We start from the raw sequence: 19,000 nt of genomic DNA, 5'->3' as shown, positions 1-19,000 counted from the left end.
CTAATAAAATGACACCAGTAATAATAAAAGTATTGGAATATACAAATGATGCACAGTTCAATTGCTCACCACCCGCCGATCGATGCCAGGTTAATCCCCGAGCGGCGATCCCCCACCCCCCCCCAGCTTCTATACTAGATGTGACGTCACATGGTATGGAATACCCCGTTGGCCAGTTTGAGTCAGCCGCCCTGTCTGTGTCCCGTTCCAACTTCTTGTGCCCTTCCAGCCTTCTCACTGGTTGGGCATGAGAAGCTGAAAAATCCTTGACTTTAGACTAAACATTACTTAGCAACAACTGAAAACATCAGTGTTATCAACATTCTTCTCATACTGAACTCAAAACATAGCACTGCACCAGCTACTAGGAAGACAATCAACTCTATCCCAGCTGAAACCAGGACAAAATTCTACTCCTATCTTTCATGGGGCTTTCCCCTTGTTCCCTTGGCTACTGTTCTTTTATGGTAAGAAGAGTATTTAGAGCTAAGAAAAAAACCCACATTTTCTTCATAATTTAATTGAGCTCTTCTGCCAAGGAGAGTAGAGTCCGTGAACTCATCTGAGCAAAATGCTCAATTCAACCTTTACATCCCATCATGGCATCTATGAACAATGGCTCAGGAAACCACCCCTTCAAAGGAAAATGTACAAAACAGGTCAATGAGAACCAGGAATCAATTTCAAATCCCTCGAAATATTTCCTGCTCAGAAAGGAACCTCCTCCTCATCACTGGAAAATTTTCATTTTCTCATAATATGGTATTTAAATTTTTTAATTTAGTTGTAGAATTAAACTGAAAGCAAATCTGTGCATGGAACATGTTTCAACATAATAGTATGAATACAGAAAACTATTTTCAAGCCATTTTTAGATCACTTTGTACTGATAGAAAACTTCTGTGGCTTACCCATTGAATAAAGTCCTGCAAAAAGAAAAAAAAATAAACAGAAACACTTAAGAACTGCAGGAAGGACTGAAACAAAGTTCATTTTTTGTCACGACACTTGGACTGCTAAGGCACTCCAGGCACATATTCCCTGCACAGGAGTGAATATTGTTCCAAGAGGAGGCTAAAGGACAAATGACAACCAGAGAGGCTCTTGTGCAACACCAGGGGGTTTAATGTGAAAGAGAAGTATAGCAGCCAAATACAGAAAATCAAGGCAATACAAGGGGAAATGCGTGATGCAGGTATCACGCTCTGGTACCAGTGCCCTGCTCAGGACCCAGGGGACAGCTGAGGTGATGGGGGGGATGCAGGGGATGCTGAGGCTCAGCCATGCAGCCGGGGCACACTATGGCAGAGGGTAGTGGGCTGCTGGGCACACACAGCCTCCTCCTGGCTCCATGCCAGGGCAGCTGATGCATGCTGATGGTCCCCATGGCTCTTGCTCCGTGTCCTCATGCCATGGTCCTTGCTTCAGGGCTGTTGCTGGTTCTGGGTGCCATCCTGGGGGCTTTAGAAAGCCCCGCAGCTCCTGCGGCGGGACCTGCCCCACCTCTGGGCACCAGGGAGGTAATATCCCATGCCACAGGAGGAGAAGCCAGAGCTGTAGGACCTCCCAAAATTGCCAAAGCCACTGGACCCATGTTGACCCCCACAGCCCAGGGAGCCCCCATAGCCCATATCATCTCCATAACCTAGGGAACGGCCATACCCAAGTGAGCGCCCGTAGCCTCCATAGCCTCCCAAGCCAAAGGGGCTCCCATAACCCTGGGAGCCCCCATAGCCAGAGGAACCCCCCAAGCCCAGGGAGCTCCCGTAACCCCCGTAGCTCCCCAAGCCCAAGGAGCCCCCATAGCCCCAGGAGCTTCGAGAACTAAAGGAACTCCCCAACCAGGCCAGGCCTGATGATCCCACAATGCTCTCCTGAGGAAAAGAGCTGAGTATGGGGCCTGGGACTGTCACCACAGCTGGCGGGGGGAAGATCACTACTCTGGAGTTAGGGCATTGCTGCACACATGGCTCATTGTAGCTCTCGGCAATTGGCTGAGGACAGGTCACCCCACAGGGTCTGCAGGACTCACTGTAGCAAGGTATCCTTCTTGTGATGGCTGTGAGTCTGCAAGGCACAGCAGTAAGCAGGTTTAAGATAAATGAACAAATAATAGAGCTGGGCTGGGAGGTGATGAACCAAGATTATTAAGCAATGACCCTGTGTCTGAAATATCAGAAGGTAACAGGGAAACAGATAAATTTGTACACACTAACAAATAAAAATCATTCTTGTATCAACTCAACCTTTATCCTTTCTTTCATCTCATCATGATCACCTTTGTAATTAACTTGATGTGAAAGAGAAATTCAGTACTGGATAAGTTAGACAGGCAGATCTGTCTGTAGCAACTTGGACTGGCAAGGACACACTCATAAATTGTGAGATCCAGTGAAAAAGAAGCCAACGGGAATTGGAGAAAAGGCTCATTGGCTATATGTATTAATTCAGACTTCATGAATTATAAGTCACCCCAAGTATCTCTACAGCTTGGACATCTACTTCCTGTCCTAATGCAGTGATTCTTGATGCTGCATCTGGACAAAGACACATTTTTGGAAGGAAACAAAGGATATAAGTCTGTAAAAACACCTGCAGGAATCATGTCTGTGACAAAAACATTGTTAAAGTAAATGCTAATAGTAGTAGAAAGAATGAGTGAAATCACACTTACCTTGTTCACTACTGAGACAAGAGAAGTGGATAGAAGGGCTGCAGGTGATATGAGCTTTTATATGCTTCTTTAAGCCACCCTTTGTGCCTCTGGTCCTAATTTGTTACAAAACAAACATGATAGTGGGAGTTTTAATTTTGCCACCTCAGCACTGTCCCTCCCAAATGTTACTGTGGGTGGGATACAACTGCTGATGACAATCAGTCATCTGTGATTGTTATTTTAGGGGATTTGGGGAACTTGCAGCTGAAGGGTTGCCATACAGTCATTGACTGAAAGGCAGAACAAGAGTTGTGTGTCATGTTAGTCCCATTTTAATGTTCAAGGTAGTACTTACATGGTGAGGAGCCCTTTTTGGTGCCACGTGCACAAACCAGGTCAAGGTCATCCAACATGAGCTAGAAGTTTGGCTCTGAGAGGACACAAGTTGTCCTTGCAGTTGGCTTAGGATCTACAAATGTTGTTATACAGCAGAGCAAAGAGCTGACACAATGCAGGCTCACTCCTGATGGGATATCACTATTGCTAATAACAGCATGAAAGGAGTAAGCCATAGCAAAGTTTTTAGCTTGTGCTCTAAGCTTTTCATTTTACCTATAATCCAGACAGGGAGATCTGTGTCTGATTTACTGCACCTGTCAAATGATATAGGGGAATGATACAGTCCCATCATCACTAGAAATATTAACTACAACCCAAGTGGAGCTAGCATTGGTCCATTGAAACCTCTCCTAACATCCTTCTCTCAAGTCTTCAGAGACAATTCAGATGACACTAGGTTAACAGAGGAATGGTTGGGCTAAGTGACACCTCCAAAGAGGCAGAAAAGGCTTTATTGATATAGCCAGAACTGTTGACAAGGTCTCTGTCTAAAGCTGATACCAAACATTTCAAAATTTCTTTTGAAATCTCTACTTCTAGAAGTTCGGTTAGAAACACATTTAAAAACAATCCTAATTTTCTTTTCCCCCACCCCTGAAGTACTGACCATTTAAGAAAAAGTGGGAAATTAATAAAACAGTATTTGAAAGGGTAGATTTTAATGGGATAAGTTTGTGGCATCATAGAGTTATTTGCAAATCTGTTGTTTTCTAATTTTACAATATTGCAAAAGACAGGCTATAAATTACCTCTAAATTGTAAGATAGCTGTGCCTGTGAAGTGTCATCAGGATTTGCTGATAATAATGAGAGGCACCTGGAAGACAGTGACTTTAAGCTGCTTCACAAATACTCGTTAATACTTAGTGCTTGCAATTTCTCTTATTATCATATTAAATGAAGAAGGGCAGGATTTAGAAGCTCCCTTGTTATGAAACAGCATAATTAAAAAATATGCCAACCAATATCACTCCTTTTGACTCCCTAACCAGACTGTGATTTCTAACTTCAATTCTTGCAATTATTTGATTTTCATTCATGATATCAAGTTCTTTATTTTACTAAGTGTTAATATGTTTGGTGAGATTATGACATGTCCATGCTACAGACTATAGATAGTAGCTTCAACTCCCTTTATGAGCCAGTATTTTGCTAATAAGCTTGAAATGTCTATTGCCTTAAATTCTAGGGTTGGGGAGGGGGAAAAGGCCCATTAAAAATTATCTGAATTTTCAGGCTTCACTGGCTAGCTGTCCATATTCTGAAAAACAAGGGGTCTCAAACTGATGTCCTAAAATCTCTACTCTTAGGCTCCCCAAATCACTTGCTTTCACCTCTAAAAGACCACCTTTCTTATGCATGAAGCTGTACATAATGAAACAGAGCACTTTGTTCACACATCTCTAAATTGATGCTCTTGCACAAGATTTGCGTGGTGATAGTTGCATGTTTCTGTATAACAATGGTACAACACATGAAATATGATTTTTAGTGGGTTTGTAAAGCCTCTTATCATTCCTAGGAGGATCTGGAACATCTCTGAAGTGCCACTGCCTCACTGAAGTTTCAAAGGCAGTAGTAAAGGTAGCAATGGAATCCACCTTATAATTCATGTGTAATTAATGGTAGTTGATCTGCAAATACAGATGCTAAAACCTCCATGTTTCTAAACCAGATGTAGATATCTGAAATTCTCCCTCTTTCTATTACCTCTCTTCCCCTTTTTATCCAGCTTGCACGTAGTTTCATAGCATTTACTTAAATGACACTATTCTTAAAAGACAGATAACTTTAATTGATCCTTACTCATCTACCCTAAAAATCAACTGTATTCTCTTAAAACTTAAAGTGGAAATAAATAGCAGATGCCCCAATGCTGGTGCTGGGTATTAGATGTCTGAAAGATCTCGTCATTCACCAGACCAATGCCCACAATTTAGTATTGACATTGCATCACACCTGGTTTTGAAGGTGGGGAGTGGCAGTGCAAAGCAAGAAAAATTAAATCCCTCAATGTGAAGGTTGTTTTGTTACTATGTAGGACCTGAGGCACAAAGGGTGTTTCGTATCTGTAAGCAGTTTCAGAAATATATAAAAGCTGTGTCTACTTCGAGCCTCTCTATCTACAACTCCTGCCTTATTCCCTCTGGTGAACAGGGTAAGTCTGATTTGGCTCAACCTCTATCCTTCTCAAGCTTTTTTCTGTTGATGCTAAATTCTACATGATGCTATGGATTGGCAGGTTAGAGAACTGCTGGTGTCAGAAAGTGTTATCCTTAGAAAAAAATGGGAATTTTTACTATGTCGCTTTGAATAACGATTGCCCAGGCATTTTATTTCCAATTTAGGATCTACTTGCATTATAAAATTTAAAAATATCAGAGTGATCATAGTATCTACCACCTTGTGGTAATATATGCCCTATAAGGGTAAATATTCCTATTTGGAAGTTGAGTGCTACTGGGGAAGAAATACGAAACTATACAAATAGCTGTCTATATGTGACACTTCTTTTCTTAACTTGCTGTAAATGCATTGCCAAACTTCAGTCTGTTTCAGCGGGTCTTAATAAATTAGATTCATCATGCTACAAGCAAGAGCAGCGGTATCAAGTGTGGAATTCACCATACATGACACTAGATGTCTGCATCTGTGCATGACATCTAGGGGATCTTGACAGTAAACAGAGTCTGGAATGTGATATATATGACCAGATGTAGGTATACTTTCCAAGGTAATGAACTCTGGGCTATCACACTTTCCACTAATGTTAAGCAAGCACTGGCATCTAGACTCAGGGGAAAATTTCCCCATCCGAAACCTGCTTACTGCTGTGCCTTGCAGACTCACAGCCATCACAAGAAGGATACCTTGCTACAGTGAGTCCTGCAGACCCTGTGGGGTGACCTGTCCTCAGCCAATTGCCGAGAGCTACAATGAGCCATGTGTGCAGCAATGCCCTAACTCCAGAGTAGTGATCTTCCCCCCGCCAGCTGTGGTGACAGTCCCAGGCCCCATACTCAGCTCTTTTCCTCAGGAGAGCATTGTGGGATCATCAGGCCTGGCCTGGTTGGGGAGTTCCTTTAGTTCTCGAAGCTCCTGGGGCTATGGGGGCTCCTTGGGCTTGGGGAGCTACAGGGGTTACGGGAGCTCCCTGGGCTTGGGGGGTTCCTCTGGCTATGGGGGCTCCCAGGGTTATGGGAGCCCCTTTGGCTTGGGAGGCTATGGAGGCTACGGGCGCTCACTTGGGTATGGCCGTTCCCTAGGTTATGGAGATGATATGGGCTATGGGGGCTCCCTGGGCTGTGGGGGTCAACATGGGTCCAGTGGCTTTGGCAATTTTGGGAGGTCCTACAGCTCTGGCTTCTCCTCCTGTGGCATGGGATATTACCTCCCTGGTGCCCAGAGGTGGGGCAGGTCCCGCCGCAGGAGCTGCGGGGCTTTCTAAAGCCCCCAGGATGGCACCCAGAACCAGCAACAGCCCTGAAGCAAGGACCATGGCATGAGGACACGGAGCAAGAGCCATGGGGACCATCAGCATGCATCAGCTGCCCTGGCATGGAGCCAGGAGGAGGCTGTGTGTGCCCAGCAGCCCACTACCCTCTGCCATAGTGTGCCCCGGCTGCATGGCTGAGCCTCAGCATCCCCTGCATCCCCCCCATCACCTCAGCTGTCCCCTGGGTCCTGAGCAGGGCACTGGTACCAGAGCGTGATACCTGCATCACGCATTTCCCCTTGTATTGCCTTGATTTTCTGTATTTGGCTGCTATACTTCTCTTTCACATTAAACCCCCTGGTGTTGCACAAGAGCCTCTCTGGTTGTCATTTGTCCTTTAGCCTCCTCTTGGAGCAAAACTCCCTGGTGTGCTGAGTTAATTTATCAAACAATCTGCCCTGCTCAATCTCTCTTTAAAATGTGGAATGAAAGTTTAATTTGGATTGTTAAGGCATCAACAGCATTGCGTTAATGAATGTTTGTTTAGCATTTTAGCAGTCATCATCTTCCCTAGGGCTCAGAACAGGCAGGGTAATTGTTATTGCTCTGAGGATTTCTGGTGACACCCCAAAAGCCCCCCAGTCACCACATAATTTAGCAACCAATTACCACGTAATTGCAGCGTTCCTAAACTAGCAAGACAACAAAGGAAGAATCATAGATTTCTTTTTTATTTTGTTGATTTTTAAATGTTCTTCCTGATATTTACTGCCATTATTTGTTAATGGCAAAATCCTCTTCATAATATAAAAAGTTAGTATGAAAAAAACACCAGAGATTGCTGAGATTTTCTGAGCTCCAATGAACTGGAATACCAAGTGATGAAATGATATAATGCCTGTAAGACAGTGTTACCTTTCCCACCTATTTCTCCCCATTGATTGCTTGTTAGCCAGGAATGATTGTTTCATATTGTACTTAAAGAAGTGTGACTAAGGGAAAATATATCTATGGAAAAAGGGGTATTACTCATTGCTACATCTATCTATGATTACCTCCTTAGTAATTGGTATGGTATGATTTAAATGAAGATCTGCCTGGTACTGAGAATTTATGCACAGGCAAATTTCTCCCAGAGAAGGCTCCAAAGAGGAAGAGAGAGGAAGAACATTGCAAGACACATATTACAATGCACCATAAATTTAATGAGTGAGAACTAGAACTTAAAAAAAATGTACAGCATAAGAAAGCAGTAGGGTTGAATATGGATAAAACTAATCATCCATTTCAAGGTAATGCTTTACAGCTGGACACCCAACTCCTACATGCAACAATAAAAGTTACATTTTTCACCTCATTAATAACAGAAAAAGGCATTAAATCAGAAATGCCAAGCTCCTGCAGTCCCATTAGCTTAGGGAAAAGCTGAGGGTGGTCAGCAAGCATAGGGCTATGGTCATGAACTCAGTCCTGCATCCGGATCATGCTTTTAAGCTTCTCATTGTTCCTTTGTGGTTTTTCCCCAAGACTTCATCATGGCCCACACCGGTTGTAACGACGGTAGGACCTCCCATAAAGGCCACCTAGACCTGAATATCCAAGGCTCCCGAGTCCCAAGGAGCTGCCAGAGGAGATAGGGACCCCGCCAGCATTGAGAGCATCCCCTACAGCTGCAGATGCTGAGGATCCCACTGTGGTATTTTGCGGGAAGGAGCTGAGGATCGGGCCAGGCAGGGTCACCACCACGGGAGAGGGCTGGATCACATATGTCGAATCCTGGCACTGCCTGACACAGGGCTCATTGCAGCTATTTGCCAGTGGGGTTGGGCCACAGGGAGTGGGAGAACACAGGTCATAGCAGGACATGTCTGCGGGATGGAGCTAAGTCTGAAACACAGGGAAGGAAGAAAAAACATGAAAGAAGTCATAATTATAGTCATGTAATTAAGCTGCTAAGATAATGGAGAGTACAAGAAACTAACTAGAAACTATGTGGAGAATGGAATAATGAGTTGTCTTGGGTTGAAAGCAGACTTCAATGAAACCCAAACTCCTCCACACTACAGAGGGTAGCTCTACCTGCTCCTGAGCAGTCTTTGATAGCTCATTTCCCACAACACTCCTCCAGGATGCGTGCAGCCCTGTAATAAGTGGGAAGCGAGGGACAAGACTTAAGATCTCCTGTATGATACGGCTAGGAGAAACTTTACCCCACAACAGAGGGAAGAAGAAGAAAAAAATTCCTCAGCAGGTAGAAGTGAGGAGTATAACCTGATAATGTGACACTCACCTGTGAAAGGGTGCTGTTATCCTCCCCACAGATGAGCTTGCCTCTTAAACAGCAAAATAACAAATATTCTGCCTAATTCTTATTTAATCTTCCCCTTTGTGCTTTTTTCTCCTTACATCAGTCTTACAGAGAAAGCAACTTTCTGCCTGTTTCTGAAGGGGGGCAAATGGAAGTTGACAGTGTCCAAAATCATTTGATAAGCAAATAGAACAGGTGGAAGCTTTACTATGGAAATTTCAGTCATAGGTTACTGAGGTGCTGCAATGGAAATCTAGTGCCAAAGTATTTAGAGCATTTTAGAAAGAGATGATTAAAGTATTTCTGGTCCCAAAGCGTGTAGGAACAGAGAAGGATTATTTTCATGGTATCCTGGTGGAAGAGGGAATATACTTTCAATAATGTTCAGCACATTTTTGAAAATCTGAGCCCACTTACTTCTCTATGTACAGAAAAAGCTCCAAGAAAGCCAAAATCTCTGTACAATTCGCCACATCTAGTTCTAGTTGCTGAGCAATTCACATGTAGAGATTTGAACATCTTGGAACTGAATGATCCAGTGACACAAATGAAAAATGAGTCTGAAGTCCTGCATCCAGCAACTGCCACCCTTCAAAGAACAGCTACCTTCTTTTAGAGAAAGAGCTACTTTCAGGTCTCACACACACACACTGATAAAGAGCATAAACCTTAGACTGCTATAGATAAGACAGTGTAAAAGTAAGATACAATGAAGGCAACAATTCAGGACATTGAAAGATAGTAAGCAGATTCAGACTTACCGTTTTCACCAAAGAGAATAAAACAGAAGAAATGGATGGCAGCAACTCTTACTGTGCTGGCTTTTATACTGTGTCCTAGAGTGCCTGAGGACCTGAGACATACTTTGTGCATGCAGCTATTTACCAGGCAATTGCTAAAGACTTCTTGTATGCAAAATATTGCCAGCAGATGATTTACTTTTTCCTCACTGTTTGTATTTATTGCCTTGATTTCATTTCCTTACCATAATATATGCATTCTACTATAGAGGTTTCTTTTATCTTAAATTCTTATGAGCCCAGTTAATTCCTGGCCAGATCAACTGATTCATCTGAGTTACTAAAGAAATTATTTTGCATCCTAAGCACAATATATGCAATATACGTCATTTGACACAGATGAATACATACATTAGGAAAGACGCATGTGAAGTATCCTGTGAAATCCTCCTTCCCTTTTCGTGGAGAGCATGAGTTTTTGACACATCTCACTCTGAAAAGGCCAGAAGTTACTATTTCTGACTCTGAATTGGACTGTAGGTTTGCCAAATTCCTCTCAAACAGCCAGACAGCTGCACAAGTTCAGAAAATAAAACTGTTACAGAAAGCACTTAGCAGAGCTGATTACACTTTACCAGTCTCAAAGGTACTTACTGGGAAACAGATTATTTGAGGGAACATATTGTTTTATTTTCTTGACATTGGAGACAGGATGAAAGGGTATCAGCAGTCTGATCTGTTCATTTAATATTAAACTACTACAATTCCATGAAGGAATTTGAGACACAGCTCGTCAATTTGGGAACCGAGTGTGAAAGTCCTTAATCTAAGGAGTCTGCAGTTTTTGCTTTCTTCTTACATCAAAATCCAGGAAAACAATTTAGGTCAGATTGAGGATGCATGTGAATTTTAGGCTAGTCAGAGGCACTTGCACTCAAAGTCTTGCACAAGCTTACGTATAGGGTCATTAAAGACGCCAAACAGTTTTACATTTGCCATTAAATTATTATTTTACCCTACTGTGTCTTGCACTATTATACAAAATTATACTCCAAATTAATGGTAGCTACTTACAGAAGTTTATAATATTCTTGTTCTTTTTTCCTCTTTTGAAAGCAAATAATGTTGTCTTCATTTTACATGGTCTTAAAGAACATTGCGATGGGCACCAATTCAATTTCTTTTTCAAAGACAATTTCTAGATTAAAAAGTAATTGCATACAATGCATAAGCAGACTTTAGGGCAGGGATCAGTATTCCAATCTCTCCTCTCCTCCCCTAATGTTTAAATCACTTAGCTAGAGACATGCAAATTATCTCTGAACTGTGGGTATCTTCATGAAGATCTCCTGGGAAATAAATGCTGATTGTACACTTTTGAAGAACAAAAGTCTTCAAAGTTCACAACACATTTTCATCAATGGCTCAGACATGCAAATAATACGTTATCAGAAAATGTGAAGGTATGTAACACTATTTGAACATGATCAGCATTTAAGGTTTGTGACCAGGATTACTAATGAATTTCACAAACTTCCTCACATTATATGGTGTCACAAACTGGAGTCCTTCCATTTTTTACTTAAAATACAAATAAGTATTTGCACAAAATTACATGTTTAAAACCCCATTCTAATCATCAGTCACTGGATGTTCTTAGGTGTGTGATGACCCCCATCAGTGACACTACTGACTGAAGCTCTCCTATCCCTTGAGATTTACCAGTCTTTCCCCAATGTTCTTACTGAGGCACACACACAGACACACTACTGCTGTATCAAAATGTTAAAAAACACATTCCTTCATAGCAATCACTATCTATTGACCATAAGAGAAGCATGTGGTTTTGAAAACAAACTCATTAAAAGGTATAGTGATGATAAAAAGAATCACAAGTCCTCTCCTGAAGGTGATCATATGTTAAGTTAACCTCCCTGGCTCAGTCTCCTCATCCCAGGAGTTGAAAGCTTTGGGATACTGCTCTTTGGAATATTACAAAGAGTAGCAATCCCATCACAGTCACTTATCAGGGATGAAATTGCACACTCAGGACTTAAATTAAAAGCTCTTGCTGTGACAGCAGGTGGTACTCCCATGGACCAGTGTGACCAAAATGCTAAAGAGCAGACAAATTTCCTAACCAAATTGAATTTAGACTCATCCACGTTTTGGGAAGGTGTAGTCCGTATAATGGAGCCAGGCATATTTAAAGGATGCAAACCAAAAAGATGAAAGAGACACCATGGATCGTGGTTTTCATCCAATGCCAAGATAAGTCCAGGCAATAAACTTAAACAGTAAACAAAACAAATTCACTAGTGGGAACGCAGCCATATGCAAAGAAAAAAAAATAAATAAAAAAAAAGCAGGAACTAGTTAGTAAATGTGCAAGAATGTCTCAGATCCTCCAGGCAGCCTGAGAAAGCTATAAAAAGCTCTTGCTCTTCAGAGCCTTCCTGCCTCTTCCTTTATCCCTGTATGCACAGCAGATGTTACAATTCTGGTTTCAGCTTTAAAAAATTTGGTATTGAAATATATTTTCACTGACAGCAGTAGCAAATACTTAGTGTCCTGCAAAAGCAGCCCATGTTATTCTTTCTTCTATGGGACCAACTTGTTCCAGCTATTCAGTGATAGACTTTAACAGAAGAAAGTTTATAAATTGAGAAAGAGAAGATACAGACAGTTCGTTCATTCAGAGCATGTGTACTCTACCATGCACTGGTTTTTACGCTGCTGTTTTATTGTCTAATACTATGTGTTATTGCACACATGCTGCCTGATTATGAAGACCCCAGTCTAACGCTGTATAACATTTCCAAATGTCATGGTTTAACCCCAACCAGCAACCAAGCATCACGCAGACGCTCACTCAGTTCCCCCCCACCCAGTGGGATGGGGGAGAGAATCAGGGAAAAAAATATGGTAAAACTCATGGGTTGAGATAAGAACAGTTTATTAGAACAGAAAGGAAGAAACTAATGATGATAATAATAACAATAATAAAATGACAAGAATAATAAAACAATTGGAACTTACAAAGCAAATGATGCACAATGCAATTGCTCACCACCCACTGACTGATGCCCAGTAAGTTCCCAAGCAGTGATCCCCCCCCAGGCCAACTCCCCCCAGTTTATATACTGGGCATGATGTCATGTGGTATGGAATATCCCTTTGGCCAGTTTGGGTCAGCTGTCCCGGCTGTGTCCCCTCCCAACTTCTTGTGCCCCTCCAGCCTTCTTGCTGGCTGGGCCTGAGAAGCTGAAAAATCCTTGACTTAGTCTAAGCATTACTTAGCAACAACTGAAAACATCAGTGTGTTATTCTTCTCATACTGAACCCAAAACATAGCAATATAACAGCTACTAGAAAGAAAATTAACTCTATCCCAGCCAAAACCAGGACACCAAAGCAAACACAGTAACAACTTGAGAGGCAGTGCCTGAGCTTGTCTTGCCTAGAAAATTTTCTCTGTAACATGGTAATCTAGCTCATATTCTCCAGCAGTGAATAAAACACTTTCTGATTAACTACAAAACCAAACAGAGAAACCTTTTACTTTGGGACTGTGCTATACTTGTTGCTATAATAAATTTTAACCTAAAGAAGGCAGTCTGGGACAGGAATGAAGGGGGGAAATGATGCTTGAGGACTGTTTTTGCTTTTTGTTTTGAAAAAGTGAGCTCCATACCAGACTTTTCTGCTACAATTTGTGAATGCTTGAAGGAAAGATCCCAACTTTGGAAAGAGTGTACATGCATACACGGGGGGGCATGAGAGAGAGAGAAGAGGGGTTTGGATCACTTAAAGAATCACCTCCACAACAGGGGTTACCTCTGTGGAGAGGTTTGGTGCAGTTGATTAGGAGAAAGCTTAACAGAGAATTGCAGAAGGGGATTGCAAGAGTAGGAAAATGTACTTTGTCATGAGAAATGTCATCATCCATCCACCTGAATATGTTAAAGAAACCTTCACTGTAGTGCCTCAGCCGTAACTCTTTCCAGCCATATTGATACTGTGGAATTGGAACTTCTCTGCTGTGTTAGATATGCAGATTGATGTCCATAAGAGAAAGCTATTTTGCAACAATGGCAAATGAATGATGACTCCTTTAGAATGCATCCTCTTTGATCTGTGGTGGGTTGACCCTGGCTGGATGCCAGGTGCCCACCAAAGCTGTTCTATCACTCCCCCCTCCTCAGCTGGACAGGGAAGAGAAAATATTACAAAGGGCTTGTGGGTTGAGATAAGGACAGGAGAGATCACTCACCAATTACTATCAGGGGCAAAACAGACTCAGGTTGGGGAAAATTAACTCAATTTATTACAAATCAACCAGAGCAGGGTAATGAGAAATAAAACCAATTCTCAGAACACCTTCCCTCCACTCCTCCCTTCTTCCCAGGCACAACTTCACTCCTGGATTCTCTACCAGCCCCCCGCCCCAGCAGCGCAGGGGGATGGGGAATGGGGTTTACAGTCAGTTCATCACACGTTATTTCTGTCGCTTCATCCTCCTCAGGGGCAGGACTCATCACACTCTTCCCCTGCTCCAGCATGGGGTCCCTCCCACGGGACACAGTCCTCCATGAACTTCTCCAACATGGGTCCTTCCCATGGGCTGCAGTTCTTCACGAACTGCTCCAGCATGGGTCCCTTCCACGGCATGCAGTCCTTCAGGAGCACACTGCTCCAGCATGGGTCCCCCAGCGGGTCACAAGTCCTGCCAGAAAACCTGCTCTGTGGGCTCCTCTCTCCACAGATCCACAGGTCCTGCCAGGAGCCTGCTCCAGTGTGAGCTTCCCATGGGGTCACAGCCTCCTTTGGGCACCCACCTGCTCCGGCATGGGGTCCTCCACGGGCTGCAGGTGAATATCTGCTCCACTGTGGACCTCCATGGGCTGCAGGGGGCCAACCTGACTCACCATGGTCTTCACCATGGGCTGCAGGGGAATCTCTGCTCTGGCACCTGGAGCACCTTCTCCCCCTCCTTCTTCACTGACCTTGGTGTCTGCATAGTTGTTTCTCTTACATGTTCTCACTCTCTCTCCGGCTGCCATTTCTGTCTGTCCCGCAACTTTTTTTTCTTCTTAAAAATGTTATCACAGAGGCGTTACCACTATCACTGATTGGCTCGGCCTTGGCCGGTGATGGGTCCGTCTCAGAGCTGGCTGGTATTGGCTCTGTCAGACACATGGGAAGCTTCCAGCAGCTTCTTACAGAAACCACCCCTGTAACCCCCCCCGCTACCAAAACCTTACCACACAAAGCTAATACAGATCAAGCAATAGCTTCAGCTGAGATGGCAAAAAAATATATTACACATTTAATTCAGACCAACCTTCTGCTGTATTATAATATCAAACTACTAACTTTCCATTCTTTTCTGTTGTTTATTAAGAAAACCTACTCCTTAAAATTATTAATTCTTTCACAGAACTGATGTACCTCCTTTAATTTAGCTCCACTAATGACTGTAGTCAATATAAGTTTGTCAACATCTTTCCCTGGCTTTAAATACAGTTCAACATCAGTCCGTACAGACACAGACAAGGACTCCAAGCAAGAAATTTCACAGATAGCAGGCTGTGAGTTGTATGGCCTGACAGGACATTGAATCATCCAGAGCCTTTAGGTAGAGCTTTTCAAACCTTCTTCCTTCAGGGACAAAGCTCCCAGTCTCTAAACACCACCCTTATTATAACACAGATGATCAAGCTAGAACAAAGCAATGCCCAATGAAGTTCAGATCTACTAGACGCAACAGATAGGAGTCAGTTTATAAAGACACACTAAGAAAGGTTTAGTAAAATCTTTTAATCTCTTTCTTCCAGACATGCTTCCCAGGCCAGCAAATTTCAAAGGCCAATTCCCTTGTAAAAACACCACATTGCCTTCTCTTCCTCCCTTCTGAGACTTACCAGGGCCTGATCTCAGCTGCCAAGAGATGCTGCACCCATCAGAAAGCTCTGGGCTGCACTCAAAGGGGTTCACCAGCTTGCTGCCTCTCTCCCACAACCTCTGCCCTGAGCAAGCTCAGCTGTGCTCAGGAAAAGCATAATCTCTCCCTTCTTTTAAAGCAGTCTTCCTAAGTATCACAGATAGGGTAGAGAAAGCCACAATCTTTTTCCAGGTTGCCCAGGTAATAGAACATATATCCTATTTGTGCAGCAAGCTGAGAACAGATGAGTGGAGGCAGCGCTTCAGAAAAAGGTTTATCCCTATAATTTCTAGTGTTCCTCATGCCCCTGTAGATTTTCCTGCTGCATCCCTCTGTCCTCTTTTCTACAAAGAAACTCTTGTCTATTATATCTACAGGATAAGGAGAAACAGTATTCCTCTCAGTAAGCTTTTCCCTGAAATTAGGCTATTCCACTTCTCATTGAAGGGGAGTTAATGCCCCTTCTCAAATAAGCTTATTGCCCCATTCTCATCCCTCTTCAAAGACATCCATCTCAAAACAATCATTTTCTCATAAAAGTGGAATATTAAAACAGTTAAAGGGCCTTTTTCCATCTTCATGGTACAGTAGGTAAAGGGTCTTTAAAGTGTAAACAGAAGCAGCTCCCTTACTTTAAGATTTCTTGCTTATTGAACAACAGGAGACACACCCATTGCAGGTGAACATCATCTCTTCCTAGCCTTTGATAAACTGTCTCAGGCTGAATTTACTATGCATAGACAAAAGAAAAACTTTTCCACAACTGAAATCTGACTCATTCTTCTTTGGCAATTAGCATGAAGTTATTTGCACAGTGTTTGCTGGAACTAATGACTTGCAGAGGGACCTGTTTCCCCACACACAAGCTGGAAAAGGGGCTGGGAGAAGAAAGAAGTACAGGCAGACTCGGAATATGATGCAGCACAAATTTAATGAGGCTGAGGAATGGAAGGAAGCAATGTAAAGAGTAAGGAATACATTTCCATGGTCCACTAAGGACAGTACCCACTCATCCCTCTCACAATGACACACTCAGCAAATGAGATCTTCCTTCTTCATTATTTAAGTGGACTGTACTAATTCAGTTATGCAGAACGATTTCTAATAATTACATATTTTACCTAGTCATTGTCAAATACAAAAAAAGCATAAGAAAACAAGACATTTGATCAGAAATATAAAGCAAAGCATAACAAAAGTAAGACAAGCAAAGACCTGCTTTTAGGAGATGCCAAGCACCCACAGCTCCATTAACTTCAAGTTGAGGGTGTTTAACATCGCATCTGAAAACCATGGCCATGAGCTCAGTCTTGCATCGGGTTTTGCTTCAGCATTCCTGGTCATTTCTTCCTGCTTGCTCCTCATGCTTTAGCACGGCCCATAGAAGCCACTGCGGTAGGTGTTGTAGCGACGGTAGGGCCGGCTGTACCCACTGCCCAGGCCTGGATAGCCAGAGCTTCCAAATCCTAAGGAGCTGCCAGAGGAGATGGGCACTCCCCCAGCACTAAGCGCACTCCCAACAGCCGCGGATGCTGAGGATCCCACAGCGGTGTTCTGGGGGAAGGAGCTGAGGATGGGTCCGGGCAGGGTCACCACCACGGGAGAGGGCTGGATCACCACTGTTGAGTCCTGGCACTGCCTGACACAGGGCTCATTGCAGCTGTTTGCCAGTGGGGTTGGGCCACAGGGGGTGGGAGGACACAAGTCGTAGCAAGACATGTCTGTGGGGTGGAGGTAAATCTGAAACACAAAAAAAAGAAATAAATGCAATACAAGAATTTAAATAAAACTCTATTAGTACACCTGAAATTCTCTGATAAGAGGAGTGTATAACAAACTAACAAGAGGTTCCATGGGGAGAAAGATGGCATTTTTCACCAGATCCAGAGGAAGTACTTTGAAAACAGGGTTGATCTTGCATTTTCCTTAAGGAGATTGCTAGGGAAGGCAGCACTGGTGCATCTCAGTTGGTAAGTTACCTTGAAGCCTCTGTGGTTATTCAACTCACCCAGGAACCAGGGTACATGCTGGTGCTGAAAGCCTCTTCATTCATGTTGCAGAGGGTGCCCTAACCACATGGTCATAACACTACCCTAGGAAAAGGCAGTTTCAACACTTTGCTTTGCAGCTGTGGCTGCACACATGAAAACTATTAGGGCTTTGTATGTCCTAGAGAAATGGAGGTTGACTCTGTAGCCTTCAGATGAAGGTGCTCTGCTGGAACAGGTAAGACTTAGGTTGTTATTCCTGAAACAAGGCTTGCCTCTTTGCTAAACAGTCAATGATGACAAATGTCCTACCTAATGCTAATACAGCAAATAACCTTTCTGATTTCATTCCTATTGCTTCCTCTCACGCATGTTCCATCTCGGAGGTCCCGTCTCCCAGTTTTAGTAAGTGGAAAATAGAAGCTTAAGCACTTAAAATCTGTTTAATAAGAAATGGAAGGACAGGTAGCTGAATTCAGGAACACTTCTATTTTTGTGTATTGCTATTAATATTAAAATCATCATCATCAGATCTCAGAAGCTACAATGCAAATCTGTCCACAGTTGCTTGGAGGATGGAGAAGCAACTGGCTGAAAGTCAGTCCTTGCCTGCAGAAGAACTACAAATTGAGTTTCAAAGGCAGGCAGGCATGGACTGATGATTGCATTCTATGTGGAGAGCTAGTGACCCAGGACTGCCAGTATTGGCCAGTATCCTTGTGTTCTTCCAATCTTCTGGCCTTAGCTGAATATTCCACAGGCCAGCACACTACTCTGAACAGACCCAAGAATTCACTACAGGTATTTTATGTTCAGCTGCAGGACCTGAAAACTTGTTTGGATCCCAAAGTTGAATAAATAGACCTAACTGGCTAACTTGTGGCTAATTGCCCCATTCAATGATTTTTTATAACTGACCACCAACAGAAAACTTCCCCTTCCATATGAAAACCCCTTTGTCCCTCAGAGAAAAAAGCTGAATGTACTACAACATTAGTGAGGAAAAGCTACAAAGTCATCAAGGCAACAGTTCAACATATAAAGAGAGAATAGGTGGGTTCATACTTACCTTATTCACCAAGGCAAAGGCGGCAAGAGAAATGGATGGAAGAGCCTTGAGTTGTGCAGGTTTTTATACTGAGTCCCAAGTTGCCCAGCAACTTGGGACATTCTTTGTGCATGAAATTATTTATGAGCCACTACTGATTACATGGGTTTTTGCCTCAGTATTTGTGTTTATTACTGCTTCACTTCCTTATCTTGTGGCATGTATATCTGACCACAAGTTTCTTTCATCTTAAAATATTCTGGGCCAACTTAATTTCTGGGAACACTGGAGTGATTAATTCAGAAGAATTTATTCTGCCTTCAAAACCCTTTTGGATCTGCCTGGTGTCATTAAAGGAGATTAAGCATAATTTACATAATGCAGTCCCTTGCACCCTCTTCTGCAAGGTAAATGCTGTTGGAAATCATGAAGAATTTCAGATTTTTGTAGGCAATCCATGAGCACTTGTAGTTTGGGCATTC

At 42.9% G+C, this 19,000-nt stretch overlaps 4 protein-coding genes across 6 annotated transcripts; 1 reads left to right on the top strand and 3 right to left on the bottom strand.

Annotated features, from left to right (window-relative positions):
* Positions 1-1,463: 1,463 nt before the first annotated feature.
* LOC115345900 (claw keratin-like) lies at positions 1,464-5,704 on the bottom strand. The gene is made up of 2 exons (XM_030025415.1): positions 5,685-5,704; positions 1,464-2,067 (listed from the first exon to the last, which is right to left on the bottom strand). Exons 1-2 carry the CDS (start codon positions 5,702-5,704, stop codon positions 1,464-1,466), a joined length of 624 nt encoding a protein of 207 aa, XP_029881275.1.
* A 117-nt stretch (positions 5,705-5,821) lies between these two features.
* LOC115345898 (scale keratin-like) lies at positions 5,822-6,752 on the top strand. The gene has a single exon (XM_030025414.1). It carries the CDS (start codon positions 5,822-5,824, stop codon positions 6,500-6,502), a length of 681 nt encoding a protein of 226 aa, XP_029881274.1. The 3' UTR covers positions 6,503-6,752.
* Positions 6,753-8,023: 1,271 nt separating this feature from the next.
* Positions 8,024-8,356, bottom strand: LOC115345978 (feather keratin B-4-like). Its single transcript, XM_030025556.2, has one exon. The coding sequence runs from the start codon at positions 8,354-8,356 to the stop codon at positions 8,024-8,026; it is 333 nt and encodes a 110-aa protein (XP_029881416.1).
* An 8,038-nt stretch (positions 8,357-16,394) lies between these two features.
* Positions 16,395-18,891, bottom strand: LOC115345968 (feather keratin B-4-like). Of its 3 annotated transcripts, XM_030025525.1 has the most exons (3): positions 18,540-18,891; positions 17,491-17,696; positions 16,395-17,222 (listed from the first exon to the last, which is right to left on the bottom strand). In XM_030025525.1, exons 2-3 carry the CDS (start codon positions 17,533-17,535, stop codon positions 16,851-16,853), a joined length of 417 nt encoding a protein of 138 aa, XP_029881385.1. In that variant the 5' UTR covers positions 17,536-17,696; positions 18,540-18,891; the 3' UTR covers positions 16,395-16,850. The 3 variants fall into 3 exon arrangements, with proteins under 3 accessions (XP_029881385.1, XP_029881387.1, XP_029881388.1); XM_030025527.1 differs by lacking the exon at positions 17,491-17,696 and having other exon boundaries at positions 18,540-18,830; XM_030025528.1 differs by lacking the exon at positions 18,540-18,891 and having other exon boundaries at positions 17,462-17,698.
* Between the last annotated feature and the right edge of the window lie 109 nt (positions 18,892-19,000).

The sequence above is a fragment of the Aquila chrysaetos genome, chromosome 9 (genome assembly GCF_900496995.4).
Source record: "Aquila chrysaetos chrysaetos chromosome 9, bAquChr1.4, whole genome shotgun sequence".
NCBI classification, from domain to species: Eukaryota; Metazoa; Chordata; class Aves; order Accipitriformes; family Accipitridae; genus Aquila; species Aquila chrysaetos.
This window is presented reverse-complemented; position numbering and strand designations above follow the sequence as displayed.

What these genes read in the sequence shown, in the direction of transcription:
- LOC115345900 (XM_030025415.1), bottom strand. Translation starts at nt 5,704, where the DNA reads ATGCAGACATCTAGTGTCAT. An exon ending in ATGCAGACATCTAGTGTCAT is followed by an intron (nt 2,068 to 5,684) that starts GTATGGTGAATT and finishes TGTGCCTTGCAG; the next exon opens with ACTCACAGCCATCACAAGAA.
- LOC115345898 (XM_030025414.1), top strand. Translation starts at nt 5,822, where the DNA reads ATGTTAAGCAAGCACTGGCATCTAGACTCAGGGGAAAATTTCCCCATC.
- LOC115345978 (XM_030025556.2), bottom strand. Translation starts at nt 8,356, where the DNA reads ATGTCCTGCTATGACCTGTGTTCTCCCACTCCCTGTGGCCCAACCCCA.
- LOC115345968 (XM_030025525.1), bottom strand. Translation starts at nt 17,535, where the DNA reads ATGAATGAAGAGGCTTTCAGCACCAGCATGTACCCTGGTTCCTGG. An exon ending in GCATGTACCCTGGTTCCTGG is followed by an intron (nt 17,223 to 17,490) that starts GTGAGTTGAATA and finishes TTTGTGTTTCAG; the next exon opens with ATTTACCTCCACCCCACAGA.